The 19,698-nt window shown below is 41.8% G+C and overlaps 1 protein-coding gene across 3 annotated transcripts in view; it reads right to left on the reverse strand.

The window, feature by feature from the left end:
* Window positions 1-3,435: 3,435 nt before the first annotated feature.
* LOC121920134 (proline-rich protein 33-like) overlaps window positions 3,436-19,698 on the reverse strand; it is a 31,277-nt gene continuing 15,014 nt past the window's right edge. For all 3 annotated transcript variants that reach the window (XM_042447207.1, XM_042447209.1, XM_042447208.1), the window contains one exon: window positions 3,436-5,156. In XM_042447207.1, coding sequence (XP_042303141.1) covers window positions 3,546-5,156 — 1,611 coding nt within the window. In that variant the 3' untranslated portion in view covers window positions 3,436-3,545. The remainder of the gene's footprint in view (window positions 5,157-19,698) is intronic.

Raw genomic sequence — 19,698 nt, forward strand, 5'->3', positions numbered from 1 at the left:
AACCCATCAATAAGATTTGTTTCTGATAGGTAATTCTTTTTCTGGAACCTCTGATAGGAAGAGAACTTTAGCTTCTCAGAAGTTCTGTCCTGAGTTCCAGACAAGGCAGTTCCCAGTCATGTGTAGTTTATCTCCAACGATCTTTCTTATATAAAATGCATCCTCCTGCTTTTCTTGCTATGGCTGCAGAATGGAAATCAAACTCATGCCTAGTCATCTTTCAGGCAACTATCCTATTCAGTCTGGTCTTGGAGCTGGGTCCCTGATTGCCTCTGAAACATGGCAGGATTGGGAGCAGCTCTCTCCCTTGTCTACTCTTTCAAATTCAGTATGGAATCCTTTTGGTGACTGGGATTACACCAGAGTAAATACTTTTTGGGGCACTGTAGAAGGAGGTATACAGTACCTCCTCATGGAATGCCTTTTCCCCAACCACACAACAGCAGCCAGCTGGCCAGCATTCAGCTACTATTGAGAAGCTGTGTAGAAAGGCTACACTCATGTGTGGAAGAATTTTCTGTTTAGAACAATATCTTTCTGTATTGGTAATGTTGCTATAGTAAGAATAATGTGAGAATAATGCCTTATTTAACAACAGGATTGTTACACAGTACAATAAGTTTTCTTGAAATCTTGGGAAGGGGCTTGTTCATGGTGCAAATGTAAAGTACTTAGAAAAATAAACTTCTGATGTGGCCTTAACAAAGTGCTCCATATATGATGCTCAGTAATGTAACTGCTTTAAAGCTGCTGGTGAGTTTCCATCTACCACACAAGTGGCAAAGATAAGCATGAGCCAAGGGCATGAACAATATGGGGAAACACAGAGAGAGCTACTTAATCCATGATTCAAACAGCAACATTAGCAATGTGTACTTTACTGCACCAAAAATACTGTGCGAACTCACTGCTGCATTGCTGGGATTAAGCAAGCCAAACACAAACCAACAACCAATATAATATCTCATGCATGTAAGCAGCTTACTCTGTTCTCAGTGCAAGCAACTCCCAAGTTATGAGAAGCATACTTGTATAGCAAAATGGCAAGCACAAATCTGGTGATACACAGAGACGGCAGTCATGATTGCAAATAACAGTGTGGTCTGCTAATAGTAGAAACTAACCCTCTTCATATTCATATGCTGAGGACAGCTTTCCTCTGAAACTGACTGCGCATTCACTTTCTGAACCTTGCCTAAGTCAGCTATATGTTTGCATTGTAGAAGACTGCTACCTGCTTGTCTGCTGTGTTGTTTCAGATAGTCAGTACCTGTGAAGTGACTACAAAATGGCTGAAGGTCTTGCCTTTGATGTCAGAACAAACTATTTTTTCATAAAAACATCTTGGAGACATGTCACCCCCCTTTCCCCCAAAATGAGTGTACACAAAATTGAAAACAGCCCTGAAGTGGTGACTTCATTGCATCAACTACTCAGCAAGATCTGTCAAAGCAAGGTGTGCAAAGCTACAGCCTTCCTGTGTGCTTCTGGGGCCTGAGGGTGGCTTCTCAATGGCGCCTGTTCCAGATGGCCTGTGTTGCAAATAAATTCAGGGATACTAGGTACCAACATTTTTCCTGTCATAACCACTTTCTGCAGATCAGTGCTACTCAGAGTGATGGTCCATGGACCACTGTCAGTCCGTGGCAAGTTACTAGGAAAGAAAAAACAGTTGTAGCCAATGGGCACATATATTTTGCAGGTGCCTGGCACATGGGGTGGGGTAGGGTGATTGCCAGTTCTTTGCACCAGATAGCCTGAGCAGCACTGTTGCAGAATACCAGGAATTTGATATTTTCTCTTGCTGCCATTATAAACTCATTAGTGCAGTGTGATTTACATGGAATCACCCTTAAAGAGTGTTCAGAACATGCAGCTTCTGTGACTGCCACTATCTACCTTCTGCTGAGGTGGTTCTCAGGGAAGATTCTGAGACATTTGTAAATTTTGTCTATATGAGCACAATTCAAGGTGCTAGTTCTGAGTGAGATCAAGCCTTAATTATCTTGGCTGCAGTGGCAGCTGGTGGCTTTCATAGGGCAGTAAATTTACTCTGCTTTAGTCCCAATGGTACTAAGACTGTTTGGGGCATAGGGTTCAGTGATCCACTGACATGAAAGCCACTACTCCCTGCCTGTTAAGTTACAGAGTGTTGCTCCAAGTGATGTATGCTGCTAAGTCTGAGCAGGGTCTTTTCAGTGGTCAAATGACAGAAATCCAGTTTTCTTTGTTAAGCCAGCCCCTCCCCCAAATGCCCAGACCCTTTAACATCATTGCTGCTGTAGCCTTAAAGCTGTGATCTGTATGCCTCATACTTTACACACATTATGCCCAAGGAGTAGGTGACAGTCTGTGATGATAGGTCAAAACTGTGATGTTGTCTTACCTTTGTTTTCCAAAAATTGCTAGTCTAGGTGGATTGCTTCCAGTTCTAGTTTGCAAAAAGTACTGTTTCAGATTGATATTTAGTATGAGAATCTTGAAGGTCCCTTCAGAAAACCGTTGTTGCCCATAATGCTCATGTTCATTTTTTTCTGTTACCAGTTTGTCAAGCATTTATGTAAACATGTGAAAGGCTTTGATCAAAGAACACAGCAAGGTAGGAGAAAACTGAGCATGTGTACACCTATGAGTAATTTGTGACACATCCCCCCCACATGTTGTTGGTCTACACCTCCATTCAGTCCTAGCTAGCATGGTAAAAGGTAAGGCATGATTGGACTTAGAGTCCACTAAGTTAAGGAGTGCCACAAGTTTGCCACCCTTGTTTTCACCTCTGCTGGCAGGCTGTGACTTGACAAGGTGATGAGTTTTGCAAAATGAATAGCCAAGTCAACTCTTAACAGATCCAAAGGCTTTGCTCCATACCACATCTAGGGTTTGGAGAAGAAGGCATTACATTTACATTTATTGTAGAATAAGAAGTAGGTTCTGGCAATGCTACTTCTATACTACAGATGGCTTTTCTGTAGTATGCTTACTCTGCCTAAGATGGTATCCCTTAATAAATATATTGTCCACATTTGATTCAGCTGTATGAAACAGCCTTTGAGAGTACTTAAGCTATTGGCTTTATTTGGGCCACTTCATATTCCCTGAACAAATTTGTACAAGATGATTGAGGTGAATATCATTCCCTCTTAGATCGTATCTTAATGGTCACGATGGCCTGTTACAGACTGCCAAAATAAAGCTGCTTTGGGACTCTTTGGAGGTATGCTATTTAAATGATGCATGCATCCTAAGAATCCGGAAGCTGCACCAAAACTGCACTCCATTGCTTAGGAATGGAGTGTGGCTTTGGCGCGACCTCCGGACTCTTAGGACCCATGCATCATTTAAATAGCATACCTCCAAAGAGACCCGAAGCAGCATTATTTTGGCCGTCTGTAACAGGCCGATGTGTAGGTATATCTCTAGGTAACAGGCAGCAACCCTGTGGATGATTCTGTTTATTTTTTCTTTGCAAGTGATTTCTACTTTGATAAATTTTGCTTTTTATTTCAAATCCTTCTAGCTCAGCATACAACCTTCTAAAGAGGATTTCATTCATTGCTTCCTTTCATCTGCCACCCGGATGCAGTCCTATTAAAACTTATCAGGATTTCTTCAGGTGGTTTGGGTTGGATTCGGCGTACCTCAAACAAAGTAGTGATCTTTGTCATGGGTTTGGAAGCCAGCTCTTTAAGCTTCCTTGCATCAAAGCGTGGTCGGTGGAGGAGAAGGGGTAAACGTCTCTTGAATGAAAACGTTCCTTCTCTCCTCATTTCCTTTTCTTCTGCTTGCTGTTTCCTTGCCTTGCTGGTTGTCATCTGATACAAGATGGCATCCCACATCTTGACTGCTCTTGACTTGGTTATGCTCTTCTCTGGACTGCTGTGGGCTTGAGACTCCTGTACTTTTGTCTTTTCTTTTCCCATCTGTTCAGGCCTAGGTGTTTCAGATTCTGAGATGGGAAACTGTGGTTCTTCAGATTCCACGATTAAGTGCTTCTTGAGACGAGACCAGCCACTAAACTTGTTTCTGGGAGGCAATGCTGGCTTTGGTTTTGGTAAGGAGTCTGTTGTACTCGGAGGAGCAGTATGTGACAGTGGTGATAGAGTCTGCATATCAGGCCTACCTTCTGGCAAAGGAGCATGTATGCTGACAACTGGTGGAGGAAGTATGACTGCCTCTGTCATGATGTGGTTCTGAAGGGCAGTGGTACGTGGCTGTTTCTGGGCTTCAGTGTGTGGTTGAAGGCTTCTGCTTTCCAAAGTCACAGGCCTGTTGACCTGAGGAACTGGGGATGTATCCCCAGTATGATGTCTGGGAACATGTAGTATTTCAGTTTTCATTGTCCTGGCAGGAGGCTCAGGGGCTGAGGTAACATCTACTTTAGGAGTAGAGGCTTGGCTTATAAAGTGTGTAACTTGCTTGTCACCTGGAGATGGATGTGAATAGTTGATCTGCAAAGGAACTGATGTGGCCTTGTCTTCACTATTAAGAGCTTCCAGTGACTGTTCTAACAGTGAGGTTTTAGCCCTTGGTTCTTGAACACTATGAATATAGGCATGGGTTTCAGCAACATGAGTAACTTGCACTGGGGTCTCCACTACAGGTTTAGGGGAAACAGGATGTTCAGGGAAAACAAATACAGTGTGTGTGGCGCTTGAAGGAGGCACTTGTGTGTGCATGTCTGATGGATGTTCTGCGGGTGGCCATGAGGACTCAGGAGTGCTCTGTCTCTGAAATGGTGATACTGCGGGTGAGAGAGTGAGTTTGAGATGCTCAGAAATGCTCCTCTGTTCGGTGACTTTGAATGTAAAGGGCTTTGCCTTAGGAAAGGGAGATGAAACATGGACAATAGGCTTGATGGAAAAGCGGGGTGGGAGGTTGATGGTCAGGTGCCTGTGAGCTTCAGTGGGTTTTAATGGAGAAGAGCGTTCATTGTGCTCCAAGTCTGGGCTGGCTTCACTCACGGGGGACAAGGTAGACCGGAATGATGTGGTTTGCTGTGTAGATAATACTGCTTTCTTCTTTGCTGCTTTTTTCAAGAGTCTCTGTAGTTTAAGATTGTCCATTCCAGGCTTTGGTAGAATAGGAGGAGGTGGAGCCTGTGGGTGTAGAGAGGGTGGCTCGTGGGGTGGTGTTATAGTTATCAGCATTTTGTCCTCCTAAAACAAGCAAACAAAATAAGTTTATTTTGGTCTTTGCTGTAATACCTTGGACAGTCATGGTGATTTAGGCCTACACAGATGTAGGGTTGAAACCTGAGTCTTCTACAGGGAAGACCAAAACCTATGAAAGGATTTTCTTGCTCCAGTTAACTTCACATATAAAAGAAAATGGGAGGGGGGGGGGGAGAGAGTGAGTGAGAGAGAGAGAAATCCAACATGGCATATACATGCTACACAGGGTGACCAGACATCCTCCTTTTCCAGGATATCCCTACATTTCAGCCTTCTGTCCAGGAGGAATTCTAAAGTGCCCTCCATGTTCAGCATGACAAAGAAACATGAGATTATATTTATATGAGTTTTTAGCTTTTATTTTTGGAATGCCCTACATTTTTCTTCAGTATCCTACATTTTGTGGTGCCTTGTCCTCCTTTGTGGTTAGGACATCTGGTCACCCTGATGCTGCCAAGCCTTGTCTTGGAACAGTTTTAGTTTGGATCGTGCGAGTATGTTTCTCACAGTAGTGAGCCATCCATGTCAAGCACTGCAGCAAGAACTTCCAGACTGATTCCCAGCACTTCAGACACAATGTTTGCAATGGAGCTGGTTCACACAAGCAACAATTGGCCATGCAGGGTAAAAACCATTTCTTAACTAGCTGAAATCTATTTGCATTTATAGACAATAGACAAGTGGTGTTTTTTTACTCTTCTTTTTAGCCCCCGTTCATGTGTTGAACACAAAAAGGGAGGTCCTTAGATAGTGAAAAAGCCAGTGAAGCCATGCTGTCGTTCTGCCCATTTCTCTGCTGTGCCCGCAATACACACATTAACTGTAGGTGATTGGAGAAGGGGAACTTAGTATGTGGGGTTCTTACTCCTATACAGCAGGAGTGGGCAAATGTAGAGCACCCAGCCTATTTTTGCAGTTCCTGGACTGCCTTGGCCCTTCCAGCAGTTCTCTGGGAGCTGCAGTTCACCTTTTAAGTAGCTCATTTAGTGATAAAAGATTTTTTAAAAAAACATACACATGCATTTTTTCAAAACTGGAGGTAGTGGAAAATCAGACCCTGCACCCACAGAAATTACTGACCCCTAAAATAGAGTTCCAAACTTCTGAAGAAGCTTGCATACATAGAGGCATGCAGGGGTCCCCTTTTTACATCTCCATGCTCAATGTGTGGACATTTGGGTGCAAGGCAAGTCTTTCTAGGCATTTTTTCACTGATAATAAAAACAGGCTCAGCCCTGCCATTAGATAAAACAAGGTGCTGGAAGAACAGGAAGCTACAGTTAGGTATTTGAGATCAGACCCAGGCAGCCTATCTTGCATTCCCGAGACTGGTCTCCTACTTTCAGGTATCCTGCCGCTGCATTGAAATAAAATTCATCTGCACACTAAATGCACACAAAAGTGAGGCTGGCTGTCAAATCTATCTCTTGGGATGGGTTGCAGGAGGTAAGGCTATGGGTAGAATCTGCTTCCTTTTGGTTCTTTAAAATTCTGTTTTCTCTGCTCCACTTTACACATGCATGGGGCAGACTTTAAAGATGCAGGTCAGCCACTGTCTTGTATAGTTTAGGTCTACAGTTAGCCCTCCACATTTGCGGCTTTGACTTTTGCAGATTTGATTAATATGTTCTCTCTAGGAATCCCTAGGTTCTACAGCATGAGTCTGTTGTTCACTTCTGCCAGAAGTTATGCTGCAGGACCTAGAGATTCCTAGAGAGAACGTTTCTCTAGACATTTGTAGGTCCTTCAGTGCAATTTCATGGTCAACTTGTGGCAGATCTTGACCATAGAATTACCCTGGAGAACCTAGAAATTCCTAGAGAGGTGTTTTGTCAGGTAAAAAAAGTTGTTGTTTTTTTAAAATTTGCTGCTTTCCCACCTTTATGGGGATCCTGTAACCTTAAACCCAGCAAATGTTGAGGGCCAACTATAATTTTATCTGTGACAGGTTCATTTTAAGAATGCGCATCATTTTGCTTTGAATGCTGACTGCCCCAGCTCTGCTACACTGTGAACCAAGAGTCAGCTAAAGGTGAGCTGTGCAACATGAGTGCCAAGAAGCTGACGTCCAAATTGAATTTTAGCTCCCAGCAATAGATGGTGTTGAGTATCGCTTGCAAAAGTTCATCAGGGCTATTGGGTCCTCTCTCCTTCTCCTTGGTGATTTGTGTGTTTATTTCAGCTGCTGTGGTCTGCAAGCCAAAAACCATTGCTCAACGAATGGCAGATCCTCTGGGGAGGAGGAAAGCAACCACAGAGTAGGAGAAGCCCTACTTCTTTAGTTCATATTCCTCAACTTTTGATATGGAGAACAGATGTTTTTACTTGCGTTCACAAGTGGTTCATGCAATATTCTGCTTAGGCTGCAATCTGTCTTTCAGCACAAGCTAATTATTCCTCCGGAAGGAGGACTTGGTCTCGGCAAATAAGCAGAGAAAGCAACTTCCTCAGAATTACTTCTTTCTAAGGCTAATGTATACATACACCCAACCCACTGGCTTCGATTTGCTTGAGAATACAAGACAAATCTGTTTGTATGGTAAATTGCTTGCACGAAGCTGCTCTGGGCCACGTTTATAGTATGTGACTGTAAATGCCAGAAAGATTATGACAACATTATGAAAACTGCAAATACTGCATAGCAAGCCAGCACACAATTATGGTTTGCTGCACAGAGCAGCTGCCACTCAACTGCATATGGAAGCTGCTATTATGCTCCCAAACATATGTATGAATTATTCTTAGCAACGACATGGGTTGGGAGAACTCAACTTAAATGACAGCATACATGCATACTGCATAAATGGTTCCCTGTGTAAAGAGCAGGAACTCTTCTTGCACGCACCCCTTGGAGCATGGGCTGTATGGTTTTTTTTTGTAACTGGTTAAAGGGGAAATCATACATTTTCACTTCTTTCAGTAGGAAATAATGTATTTCCAACACAGGAACAGTATGAATCTTTCTATAGGAGAGGAATGAGCACTCCTCTTTTTTTTAACATTTAAGAGCAGGGGTGTGAAAGGTAAAGGCCTGTAGTCTGCATGTGTCTTCCAAGTGGTTTTTAAGCCCCTCTAGTTTTTAAAACATTATCCCCTATAGGAAGTGGACAAGAATTTTATCACATTTTTAGCCCTCCATTGCCATTTTAGACCAGGAGATGTCTTTTTTAAAAAGTAAGAAGTGAACTGGAAATTGACACAACTTTCTGTGTGAGTCACACCTCCAGAAACCCCTGGGAAGCACAGTTTTGTATTTTAAGGCTTTTTCATGGGGTTATGGGCCTACTGGGGGCTCAAAGTAGCCATCTTCCACCAGCAAAGTAAATCAAAACTAGAGCATGCCAGGTGTCACCTTTGTACTAATGAGAGGAATACAGTATAGTTCAGGGGTAGGCAACCTGCGGCCCGCGGGCCGGATGCGGCCCGGCGAGGCTTTGGGACCGCCCCCAGCCTGGTCCTGCCGCCGATTGCCGCCGGGGCCTTTGGGGGGGCAATTGTCTATAGAAGCCTCCGAAACATGCATTTATATTAACATTTTTTAAAAATCAGCAAATTTTTCACGCGTCCTCCATTTTTTTTTTAAAAAGTGTCTTCCATTTGAAAATTTTGTCCTACATTTGTCCTGGTTTATTTATATATTTAATTTTTTAAAAAGTTATTTAATTATTTATTTTTTGGCTTCGGCCCTCCAGTTGCCTGAGGGACAGCAACCCGGCCCCCGGCTCAAAAAGGTTGCCTACCCCTGGTATAGTTCATCTGAATCCAGGGGACTGGAATGCCAGTTTGATGTGGCCCTCAGACCCTCCATGATGACATACCCTAGGACTGGGTGGTCTTTAAGGCTCTTTCCAGTTCTGTGACCTTTTAGTATTACTGCAGAAGTGTTTGAGTATCTCCCTGGAGACATGCCCCCTGGAAAGCACTAGTATTTAAAACCTTGGCTGTTCCTTCCTTGAGCACGAGTTTTATTGGTTTCTAGGTAGCCTTCAATCTATAAAATCATTTCTGTGGTTATTTTCAGAACTTGTTTACATTTTCCACTTCCAGCCATGATCAACTGTAAATCTGGGTGACTGGATGTTTGTTTTTCAGCTTCAGATTTTTGCTTAGTATCATTTTAAAAGTTCTACTAACCCTGGCTCAGAACCCTCTACTAAGGAGGTCTCAACTTTTTTTCTCAATACCATGGGAAAGGATTGGAAGATCTGTGGATCCCCCACTCCATCTCCTGCACCAGATCCTCCTTTGATTTCTTCATACATGTTTCAGCATTGGTATTTTGTGTGGCCTGATTGAGTTCAGTCATTAAAAAATAAGTTATCATGGCTCTGCAGCTGAGTACCTTTTAAAAAACCTCAGATAGCTTGAGACTCATGCAAGATGACATTTAATGAAAGGAAGAGTAGCATGAAAAGGCCAGGGATTAACAAGCATTTCTTTTAAACTAATGCCAAATCACTTTTGCTTCTTGGGGACCACTGCTGTTCTCCTGTGCGTCAGTTTATATTTAAGTCTTCAATCAGCTGTATACCTCCAGCCTCAAAGTGTAGGAAAGGGAATAGCTTTCTGAGAGATGGAAAAGCAATTTGCAGTCCTTGAATCAACTACAGAACCAGCTGTTCTGCTAGGAGAGGAGTGAGATGGGAGGAAACTTGATACCTGTGTCCCTGCAACTGAAGAGCTAAGGCAAAACTGCAAGTTACTTTCTTTCTCCAAGTGCTTGACCAAGTTTGTCCACCCCATTTCAAAGGCGGGAAGAATCTGACTAATAGATGATCACACTGTTATCAGGGCACCTACCATACAGCATATTTGTACCTCTGTCCCATCTTCCTTATGTAACTTGGGGGGGGGGGGGAATAAGAGGCTCTAGGAAATTTGGAGTCTTGGAAATTTAACTGTATTTCCAAGTTCTCTCAGTATTTAACAGTTACTTGTTTTTATTTCCCTGTCTCTCAAGAATAACTAAAATACAGTGCACATTTGCCTTTTGTGGGGGATCCGTTCTGAAACCCCCTCCCACGTAAGGCAAATCCCGTGTGTGATCAAGCTTGATTCATTTGAATGGGGTGTGCCCCTATGGCACATGGCATGGTATCTGCTGTGTGTGTGTGTTCCATTCACCATATTAGGGTGCACCATCTGCGTGACCTCAAATCTCTGTAGGGTGAGCCCATGTAGGGGGTGGGCGCACTGTGCCATATTCTCTAATTGTTTGGGAGAGACAGTTCAGATTAATCCTTTCCTCTCATTTTTCAGCTGCTTTTAAAATGTCCCAGTTTCTCTCTTCTTCTCCCACTTTCTCCCCTTTTCCCCACCTTACTTCAATTGCTGCAAACTGAGTTCAAAATTTGAACTCAATTGACTCAGGAAGGAGGAGAGAAAATAATCTTGTACTTCCCAGTAGGCTCAGGCAGAAGCAAACTGTTGTCACTTCTCCTAGATTGAGTGATCTTCCTCATTAATAACTTTTGTCTTCTTGACCACACACTGATGTTGCTTGGCCATGTGTCCCAGTTTTAATCTGTGAAATGTTGGTGGGTATGAAACAGGTAGATATGTGTGCGTGTATGTGTTGAACATGTGAATGATGGAAGCCACTGACCTATGATACAAAACATAGTCCTCCTACCTACCACACTGTAACCTGAACTCTCACTATTATTAATGAGGCCGTACCAGTGACCATAAAAGAAATTAAGAAATTACAATACACTGTAAAATAATCAAGCTATCACTTATTGCTATTGTTAATTTATTATTTATTTACTTAGTTTATATATCACCTTTCTCCTGATGTGGCACCCAGTTTTATTATTCAGTAGTTATAAGCAAAGAATTAATCAGAAGTAGCTGTCTATACAACTGTTATGGCAGCTGAGGAAGAAGGAAAAAAATTGCTAGCATTAATCCTTGTCCTTTCTTGCACTGGCAAAAACATGAAGACTTGAGATAGTGAATTGATAACTTAGTGTGAACAGGTTCTTTTTATGTGTCTATTTATGTGGGATATTGGAGGATGGACTTTTCCTTTTTGGGCAATAGACTGAAGGCTTAGATCACTTGGTCTCTGACTGGTATTTAAAAGCAACAACTCTTCTTGGCGGTCACCCCTTTATGATGGCAAACTAATCTAATAAACACTGCTTGGGCAATGGGAAAAGAGTTAAAAGAGGAGACCATAAAATTGCCCAAATTGGGGGTGAGACTGGGCTCCAGGAGTGAGTTTGGGCCTCCAACAGAGACCTTGCTGCAGGCAAAGATCAGATGCTGGTGGCAGCTGTCTGGATAGAAAATAGCTATTCTGAGCTTCCACCTGTGTGCTGCTCATTCAGCAGTTAGAGGCAAGAATAGAAATCGGTAGCAAAGAGCAGAGGAATTCCCCACAGGATTCTATGTCTTGTCTGCACATGATATACAAACAAACTGCCTCTACTCATTCAGCCAGAAAACCATGGCTAAGGAAATGATTGGGGACACTTCTGAGCCTCATTCCCTCTTACAAAAAAGCAGTTTGCAATCCAAATTGATGGATCGATTCGACAGCGGAGCATGGTTCCCACTACATTGCCCCGATTGCATTTTCTCCCTGTAAAATAACCCACTTGTGGTTCACATTCACAAATGAATCAGTTCAAAATGGACCTGCTCCAGCCAGCTGAAGGGCAAATTTAAGGAGCCCTAGTGGTGCAGTGGTTAAATGTCTGTACTGCGGCCACTCACCCACAAACCATAAGGTTGCGAGTTCAATACCTGCGAAAGGACTCAAGCTCAATTCAGGCTTGCATCCTTCCAATGTCGCTAAAATGAGTACCCAGATTGTTGGGGCAATTAGCTTACACTTTGTAAACTGCTTAGGGAGTGCTTAAGTGCACTGATAAGTGGTATAGAAATGTACTTGCTATTAAATCAATTCCGATCCACATCTGGTTCACACTTCTGCAGAATCGATTTATCCAAAAGGACAGGGAAAATATCAGTGTCAAAAAGATGCAGGTTAAATGGCTCTAGCACGTGGCCTCCTCTCTGAATTGCCTCAGCGAATTGATTCAAGTGGAAACTAGGGTCATTTGAACTGGTTCAAACTGATTTGCAATCAGGTTTAAAAGGTAGTGGGAATCAGACCCTGGATTCCTTTCTCCTTTCAGGGACATACTGCTGTATAGATATATACTAGCAGAAAGATGTGATCACTCTTTGTCTTGTGGCACTTCACCTTGGGTGAAGATTTGGTATGGTTTTGAATGGTCTTCCTTTGGGCTGTATTGGCTGTAAACACAAAAAAGCCCCTGTGTTCTCACAACACACCTTTGCCTCCTCTTTTCTCAAGCAGACAACAAATGTATGATGGATGATGCCACAAAGGAGATGGGTTGGGGGGGCAGAAAAGCATGTGATTTGGATTTAGAAGGTTGCAGGGTCAGTTCCCAGCATCATCAGTTTGGGATGGCAAAATCCCTGCCTGAAACCCTGGGGTCAGTCCCAATTAGGGTAAGGTGAAATTTAGGGGCCAGTGGGCTAAATAAGTGTAACACAATGTCTGTGCTTCCTATGGTATTTTCCTTCTTTCTCTTTATCAAAGTGCCACCCCACAGAAACATCCAAGCCACAATGCCTAACTGCCACACTAGATTCCAGGGGATGGAAGGTGGAAAACAATATTTTGGTCAACTGCAAAAATAAATATATATCATTGTCTTCTATGGTCAAAAGGGCAGAGTCCGTAAAACAGGTGGACAAAATTTCTTGTAGTGTGACTTCAAGTCATTTCCAACTTATGGTGATCCTAAGGTAAAACTGTCATGGAGTTGCAATCCAACAGCATCTTGAGGACTGTACTTTGCAGAGTCCTACTGTAAAAGTTGTTTTTGGGACACCACACATATATAACCAGCTACAGAGATTGTTTTGGGTGCTACAACTCTCAGAATAGCCAAGCAACATGTCCAATAGCTTTGCTGCTTGAGGATTCTGGGACCTGTGGAACCAACCCCCCCCCCCAAAAAAAAAACCCAACCCATGACTATCTCCTCAGGAGAATAGGTATGTTTGGAGTTGTTCTTTACTGATGTTTACATGGAACAAATGTTTCTAGTTCAGAGGTGTTAAGACACTGGCCATGCCCCTGGGAAATGCTCTTTACCTACAGTTGTATTGATGTAATTTTCTTTGTATGTTTGTTTTACAGTTCAGCTTGGACCTTGCTTGGATGCTGGAGGCAACAATTCTGTGCAACGCTGATGTTTTCTCTGTTAAAAGTGGAGTATATTATAAGGATATCTTCCCTTCATAGCTCAAATTGGCAACCTGCCATAAACCCTGCCACGGTTTATTGTTTTTTTCATAGATGGACTCCAAGCTGATTTAATTTGGACTTGGAAACAGCATTGATTCAACTGTCAATAACGTTCTTAGATCGGGTTTTCTTTCTGTTGAGGAATCGGCTTGTGTGATGTTCTGTGTCCTAATTTTCTGGATTTAGAACCTAGGCTTGTCTAGGAGAAATAGACAAGCCTTTATCTTCACTATCTCAGTAACCAAGGAGGAGCCTTCAATATTTGTTAACTTCTTTTGAGTTGTAAGCGAGAAAACAAATGTGAAAATAAAGTAAGTCAAAAAGTGTAGAAGGGACAAAAAAAGTAGTCTATATAGCTCAGGGATGGACATTTTTGGCCTTCCAGATGGTTTGCATGTCAATTCCACGATGTCTGAGCTAGCACAGCTAGTGATCAAGGTTTATGGGAGTTGCAGACTAAAACATCTGGAGGCGCAAATGTTCCCCAGCCTTGCTATAGCTGATTCTAGGCATCCTTCTACTGTGTTACGCTGTTATCATGTGAGTCTTTTAAATTGTAATGCATGCTGCAGCATCTAATTATAATTTGCTTTTTTGATGGGGCTACACTTCATCTCAATATGAAATAAGGGTGAAAAGAGAAACATCTAAAGGTAAAGAGGGTCTCCTCTGATATTGGTGATTTCAACTTAAAAGTTCACCCCTATTTTTCTCAGTCATCCAGGCAGGTTAGATAATGCTTCTACCTTGTAGCTGATGCAAGTACTTTTGTCATGCACTATATGATGTGTTATCTGCCCCAATATTTCAGCCAGGATAATCATCACAAGGCATTACAGGAACTCATTCTCCCCAAAGTGCTTGTCTTATCTAAAGCCCTAATTTTGTCTGTCCTTGAGTTCTCCTACTTCATGTGCTACACCTAAAAATCCCTACCCTGATATACTTCCCTTTCTTAGGGCATAAACATTTCAACTGAGCTCCACTGGAACACTGGGCTATTTCCTTGGGAAACATGTTCTGAGGTAAAGGTTTGAGAGTGAAGGCAGAAGGCAGTCTTGAGCATCAGAGGAAACCTAGAGTACCTGGGAGTCCAGGAAAGTTTTGTTCTTCATGCTTGAAATATAATTGCCTTGAAGAGGACTCGGGTGCTGCTTTTGGCAGTTACCAGATTGGTGCTGAGATGAAAAGCATCTCTTTGAGGATGGCAAAACTGGATCTTAAAAGGAATCTTTCAAAACATGGCTGCTAATACTTGAATGGCATACTTAGCCTTATAAAAAGGACCCCCCCCATGCCTTGCAATATAAATGCCATTCTTAGTCTGCCAGCATCAAACAATAATTTCCTCCTGCATAAGAAATGAAGATTCATCCCAATATCCTACTTCTGTTCTCCCAAGACTGGAATGTTACATCTCAAGAGCCAACATTATTTTCTAGATTTTTCATTTTGCTTTTGCTTTAACCTGTTAGCTTTCTGTGTGACCTGGAATTGTTTTATAAGCATTTAATAAAAATTCTGAGGAAAAAAAAAGCTGGGCTCCTGTAGTGTCATTTGGTTCTGAAGTCTTTTCTGTTTTATACTTTCATAAACTGTAAGTGGGAATTAAACTGGCTGGAATCCTGTCTATGAATTATGATAACCATAAGTTTAACTTACATTTATGTAACTTACTTTTTTGTTCAACTTGGAATTTGGGATTCTGTTCCAAGGATGCAACGCCCAACCTTCCTAAGTCTGCCTTTTAATCAGTGCAATCCACATGATCATTTAATTTTTTAAATTTTTAAAATATTTAAAATTAATTTATTGATATTGAACAATAGTATAGTTTCAGCATTACAGCATCCCCCCATTACAAACAAACCCATCCTCTTTCCAGCCCTCCCCTAATTCACAGCACATAATAGAAATACCACTCTGTCAAACATCTTACACCTGAAATTTCAATTCTATTCCTTTACACATTCTAATAGTAATATTTATCTAGTTATTAATCCAAAATGTAACTTGGTTGTTTGGTGGCTTAAATTTACTATTACTTTGACACATGAAAGTAAGAAGTGGCTTCCATGGGATGCCAAAACGTCTTCTTTTATATATCTTTTTGCTAGTCTTAATTTATAAGGTCAACTTCTCAGACAGGGCTGCATTTCTATTTTTTCTATTTCCCTTCATTCATGCAGAAATTCTATTTGACAATTTCCACATGACCATTTTCAGATAGTTTGGGAGTGGGAGGAGGAATCACCAATGGCATGGCCAGCTATTTCCCTGCTTTTGTAGAGGTCCCCCAGATATCTGTTGCAGTGTCTGTTACAGAAAAATAGTTGGACATATGTCCGTCGATCCCCATCATTTGCCAACAACATAGCAATGGCTGGACAGCTGGTGCGCTGCTTACATATTTTTTTGGTGGGGTGGCATTTGGAGGTATAGCTATGGGACACGTGTATGTTTCCTGACACACAGTTCCAGCCTAAAACCTTTAAAACGGTGCATTCCATAAATGCTACTAAGTCAGTGGGGGTAAGAAGAAAACAAAATACAGGTTGAGTATCCTTTATCCAAAATGCTTGTGACCAGAAGGTTTTTTATTTTTATTTTGGACTTCTTAAAAGTTTTAATACCTGTATTTGCATATATGTGTATAATGAGACCTTGGAGATGGGGCCAAATCTAACCACAAAATTCATTTGTTTCGCATACACACTGCCTGAATATAATTTTTAACAATATTTTAAATAATTTTGCACATGAAACAAAATTTGTACACATTCAACCTTCAGAAAACAAAAGGTGTCACTATCTCAGCCACCCATGAAAAAACCTTTGGTTTTTGGAGTAATTTGGATTTCATATTTCCAGATAAGGGAGACTCAGGCTGCCCCGGCTTCAGGTTGATGGTCCCTACTTTATAACACATTTGTTTCCAATATGTATGGGGACTGAAGCCCTATGCTGGATACCTTTGTGCCTGGCAAATACTCAACTACCATCCACATTACTAGTGGCTGCTGCTGCTGCTGCTGCTGCTGCTGCTGCTGCTGCTGCTGCTGCTGCTGCTGCTGCTGGGTCACTCTGTTTCAGCATAAAAAGGGAACAATGGGAGAATCAACCCAGTAGCATATTTAGGACTAATTTATCTTAGCATGAGCTTTCATGGATTTCAACCCATTTTGTTAGATCACATAATCATAGAATCGTAGAGTGGAAGAAACCACAAAGGCCATCCAGTCCAACCCCACTGCCATGCAGGAACACACAGTCAAAGAACCCCCGAGAGATGGCCATCCAGCCTCTGTTTAAAAACCTCCAAAGGAGGAGACTCCACCACACACTGAGGGAGTGTGCTCCACTATTGAACAGCTTTCACTGTCAGGAAGTTCCTCCTAATGTTGAGGTAGATTCTCTTTTCCTGTCGTTTGCATCCATTGTTCCAGGTCCTATTCTCTGGAGCAACAGAAAACAAGCTTGCTCAATCCCCAATGTGACACCCCTTCAAATACTGTACTTAAACAGGGCTATCATATCACTTCTTAACTATCTCTTCTCCAGGTTAACCATACCCAGCTTCCTAATTCTCTCCTCACAGGGCATGGTTTCCAGACCCTTCACCATTTTGGTTGTCCCCCTCTGGACACGCTCCAGTTTCTCAACATTCTTTTTGAATTGTTGTGCCCCGAATTGGACACAGTATTTCAGGTGAGTCCTGACCAAAGCAGAGTAGAGTGGCACTATTACTTCCCTTTAATTAGACACTATACTTCTATTGATGCAGCCTAGAATCACATTGGCACACTGATGGAGTACAAAACGCCACAGGTATAATACAGTGCGCCCTTGCTTTATGCGGGGGATCCGTTCTGGACTCCCCCACGTAAGGCAAATTACGCATATCCTTAAGCCACATTTAAATGAATGGGGCTCATGCATGCGGTGGCATGGTGGTACGGCAGCGCACGCATGCCATGGGCATGTGCCCCATTAGTCCCTATAGGACACACCACCCCTTCCTCCCCATGCGGCTTTCAGCGTATGCTGAGAGCCGCGTAAAACGTGCCCGCGTATGCACTGTAACAGGAAATTGGATCAGAGTGTCATATGATACAGAATGATGCAAACTGTCATAAACCTTCAGACCCTGGTAATAAACCTTCAAAGATTTGTGGAAGATGGTACAGTGGGAAAGTTGCTGCTAGATTCCTCCCCCGCCCATACTTCCTTTCTATGCTGTTATAACAATGTTACATTTTAAAACTCTACAACAAGGTGAGAGTTTATTTTGAATGAACTTTATTTTTTATTCTAAAGTCATGTGAACCAGGATTGATCCTATTCTGCATTTTCTGGATAAAGCTCACATTCTTAAACCTTAATTTCTAAAGCTAGGAATTCATGTTCTCTGCATCAGGTGAAAGTTAAATGGCAGATTAGACTTGGTTAAATACCCGGTCTTTTTTTTTTTAATGATTATTTTTTATTACCTGAAGTGTTTAGGCAGTAATAAATGAAAACGTAACTAGTTTTAATTGGACATAATACTAAGAATTTTTGGAAATATCCAAGTTTTGGAGTTTTACCAAAAACACATGATTTAATATATACTTTCTTGAACCAAGAATGTGGAGCACAAAGTTAGCTATGGCCCCATACAGACGGGCCAAAATAAAGCTGCTTCGGGTCACTTTGGAGGTATGCTGTTTAAATGATGCATTTGTCCTAAGAGTCCAGAAGCCATGCCAAAGCCACACTCTAGTCCTAAGGACTAGAGTGTGGCTTTGGCCCGGCCTCTAGATTCTTAGGATGCATGCATCATTTAAACAGCATACCTCCGAAGTTACCTGAAGCAGCTTTATTTTAGCCTGTCTGTACGGGCCCTATGTTTTTTCCCTTCTGTTTTGATATTTTACTGTATACACTTGACTATAAGTTGACCTCATGTATAAGTCAAGGCTAGGTTCTGAGGCCAAAATTATGGATTTTGCTATGACCTGTGGATAAATCGAGGATAAATGTAACAAAGGATCTAAAGGATGAAGCAAAGAAAACAATGCTGAAGAATTTACAAAATTCCATCAGGCATAACTGTTTCTGCTCACACTAAAGGCTGGATGGATAAGAGAGTAGAGGGAGGTCAGTGCTTGCAGGGTAGAATACACTCTTGTGTTTCACCAGGGTATGGCTCCTTTTTTAATAACAGTAATAAGGACAGTAGTTACATTGACCCATGGATAAGTCAACTCAGGTTTTTTGGATCAATTTTTTTACTAAAATTTCTAGACTTATATATGAGTAATAAATACAGCAAGTTACTTTAACTGCATACATGGAGCCTTCTCTCAAGCTAGAAAGACATTTTTTTACACTCTGAATAATACTAAATAGATCTGTTTTCAGTTTACTTCTACTTCCCAACCTCAACCCTGGATGTGCTTGCCATCTTGGGTTACACACAAAAACCAAATAAAAAAAGAACACCGCTATTTCTTTATTCAGTTTCCCCTCTGATACTTTTTGAACATTTGCCCGAATGATATTTGAATGTTTTTGGGAAAACATCTTGCATTTTTGGGCTGAAACCACCAGACTCCATTGAAATGCTAGATATGCCTCTTCCTTACAGCAAATAATTTAAAGTGCTCATGTTTTTAAGGTGAGCCAGAGTAGTGCAGTGGTTTGAGTGTTGGACTAGGACCTTGGAAGACCAGAGTTCAAATCCCCTCATCAATGGAAACTACCTGGGTGACCTTGGGGAAGTCACACTCTCTCAGACTCAGAGGCAAAATCACTCTGAAAAAATTCTGCTGAGAAAACCTTGTGATAGGTTTGCTGTAGCATCACCACAAGTTGAAAATGACTTGAAGGCATACAACAACAGCAAGTGTTTTACACTGGCATGAGTGGTAGACCAAGCTGGGTTTAATATTTACTACTATTTTTTCTTCGATCCCATTCGCTCTCTATTGTGCCTAAATTAATTAGTTTAGTTACTGTATATATATACCCATGTATAAATCTAGAAATTTTAGTCACAAAAATCAACCCAAAAAACCTGGGTTAACTTATACACAGGTCAGTGTAAGTACTGTACTTTAACTCTCATCAAAAAAGGAAGCATCCCCCTTTCTCTGAGTAAAATGGCAAAAGGCAAGAGCTTAATTCAAGGGGGAGCACCTAAAGGTAGCACCAACCTCCTCTACTCTCCCTGGTGTCATTTCTGACATT

This window comes from Sceloporus undulatus, chromosome 1 (genome assembly GCF_019175285.1).
Source record: "Sceloporus undulatus isolate JIND9_A2432 ecotype Alabama chromosome 1, SceUnd_v1.1, whole genome shotgun sequence".
NCBI classification, from domain to species: Eukaryota; Metazoa; Chordata; class Lepidosauria; order Squamata; family Phrynosomatidae; genus Sceloporus; species Sceloporus undulatus.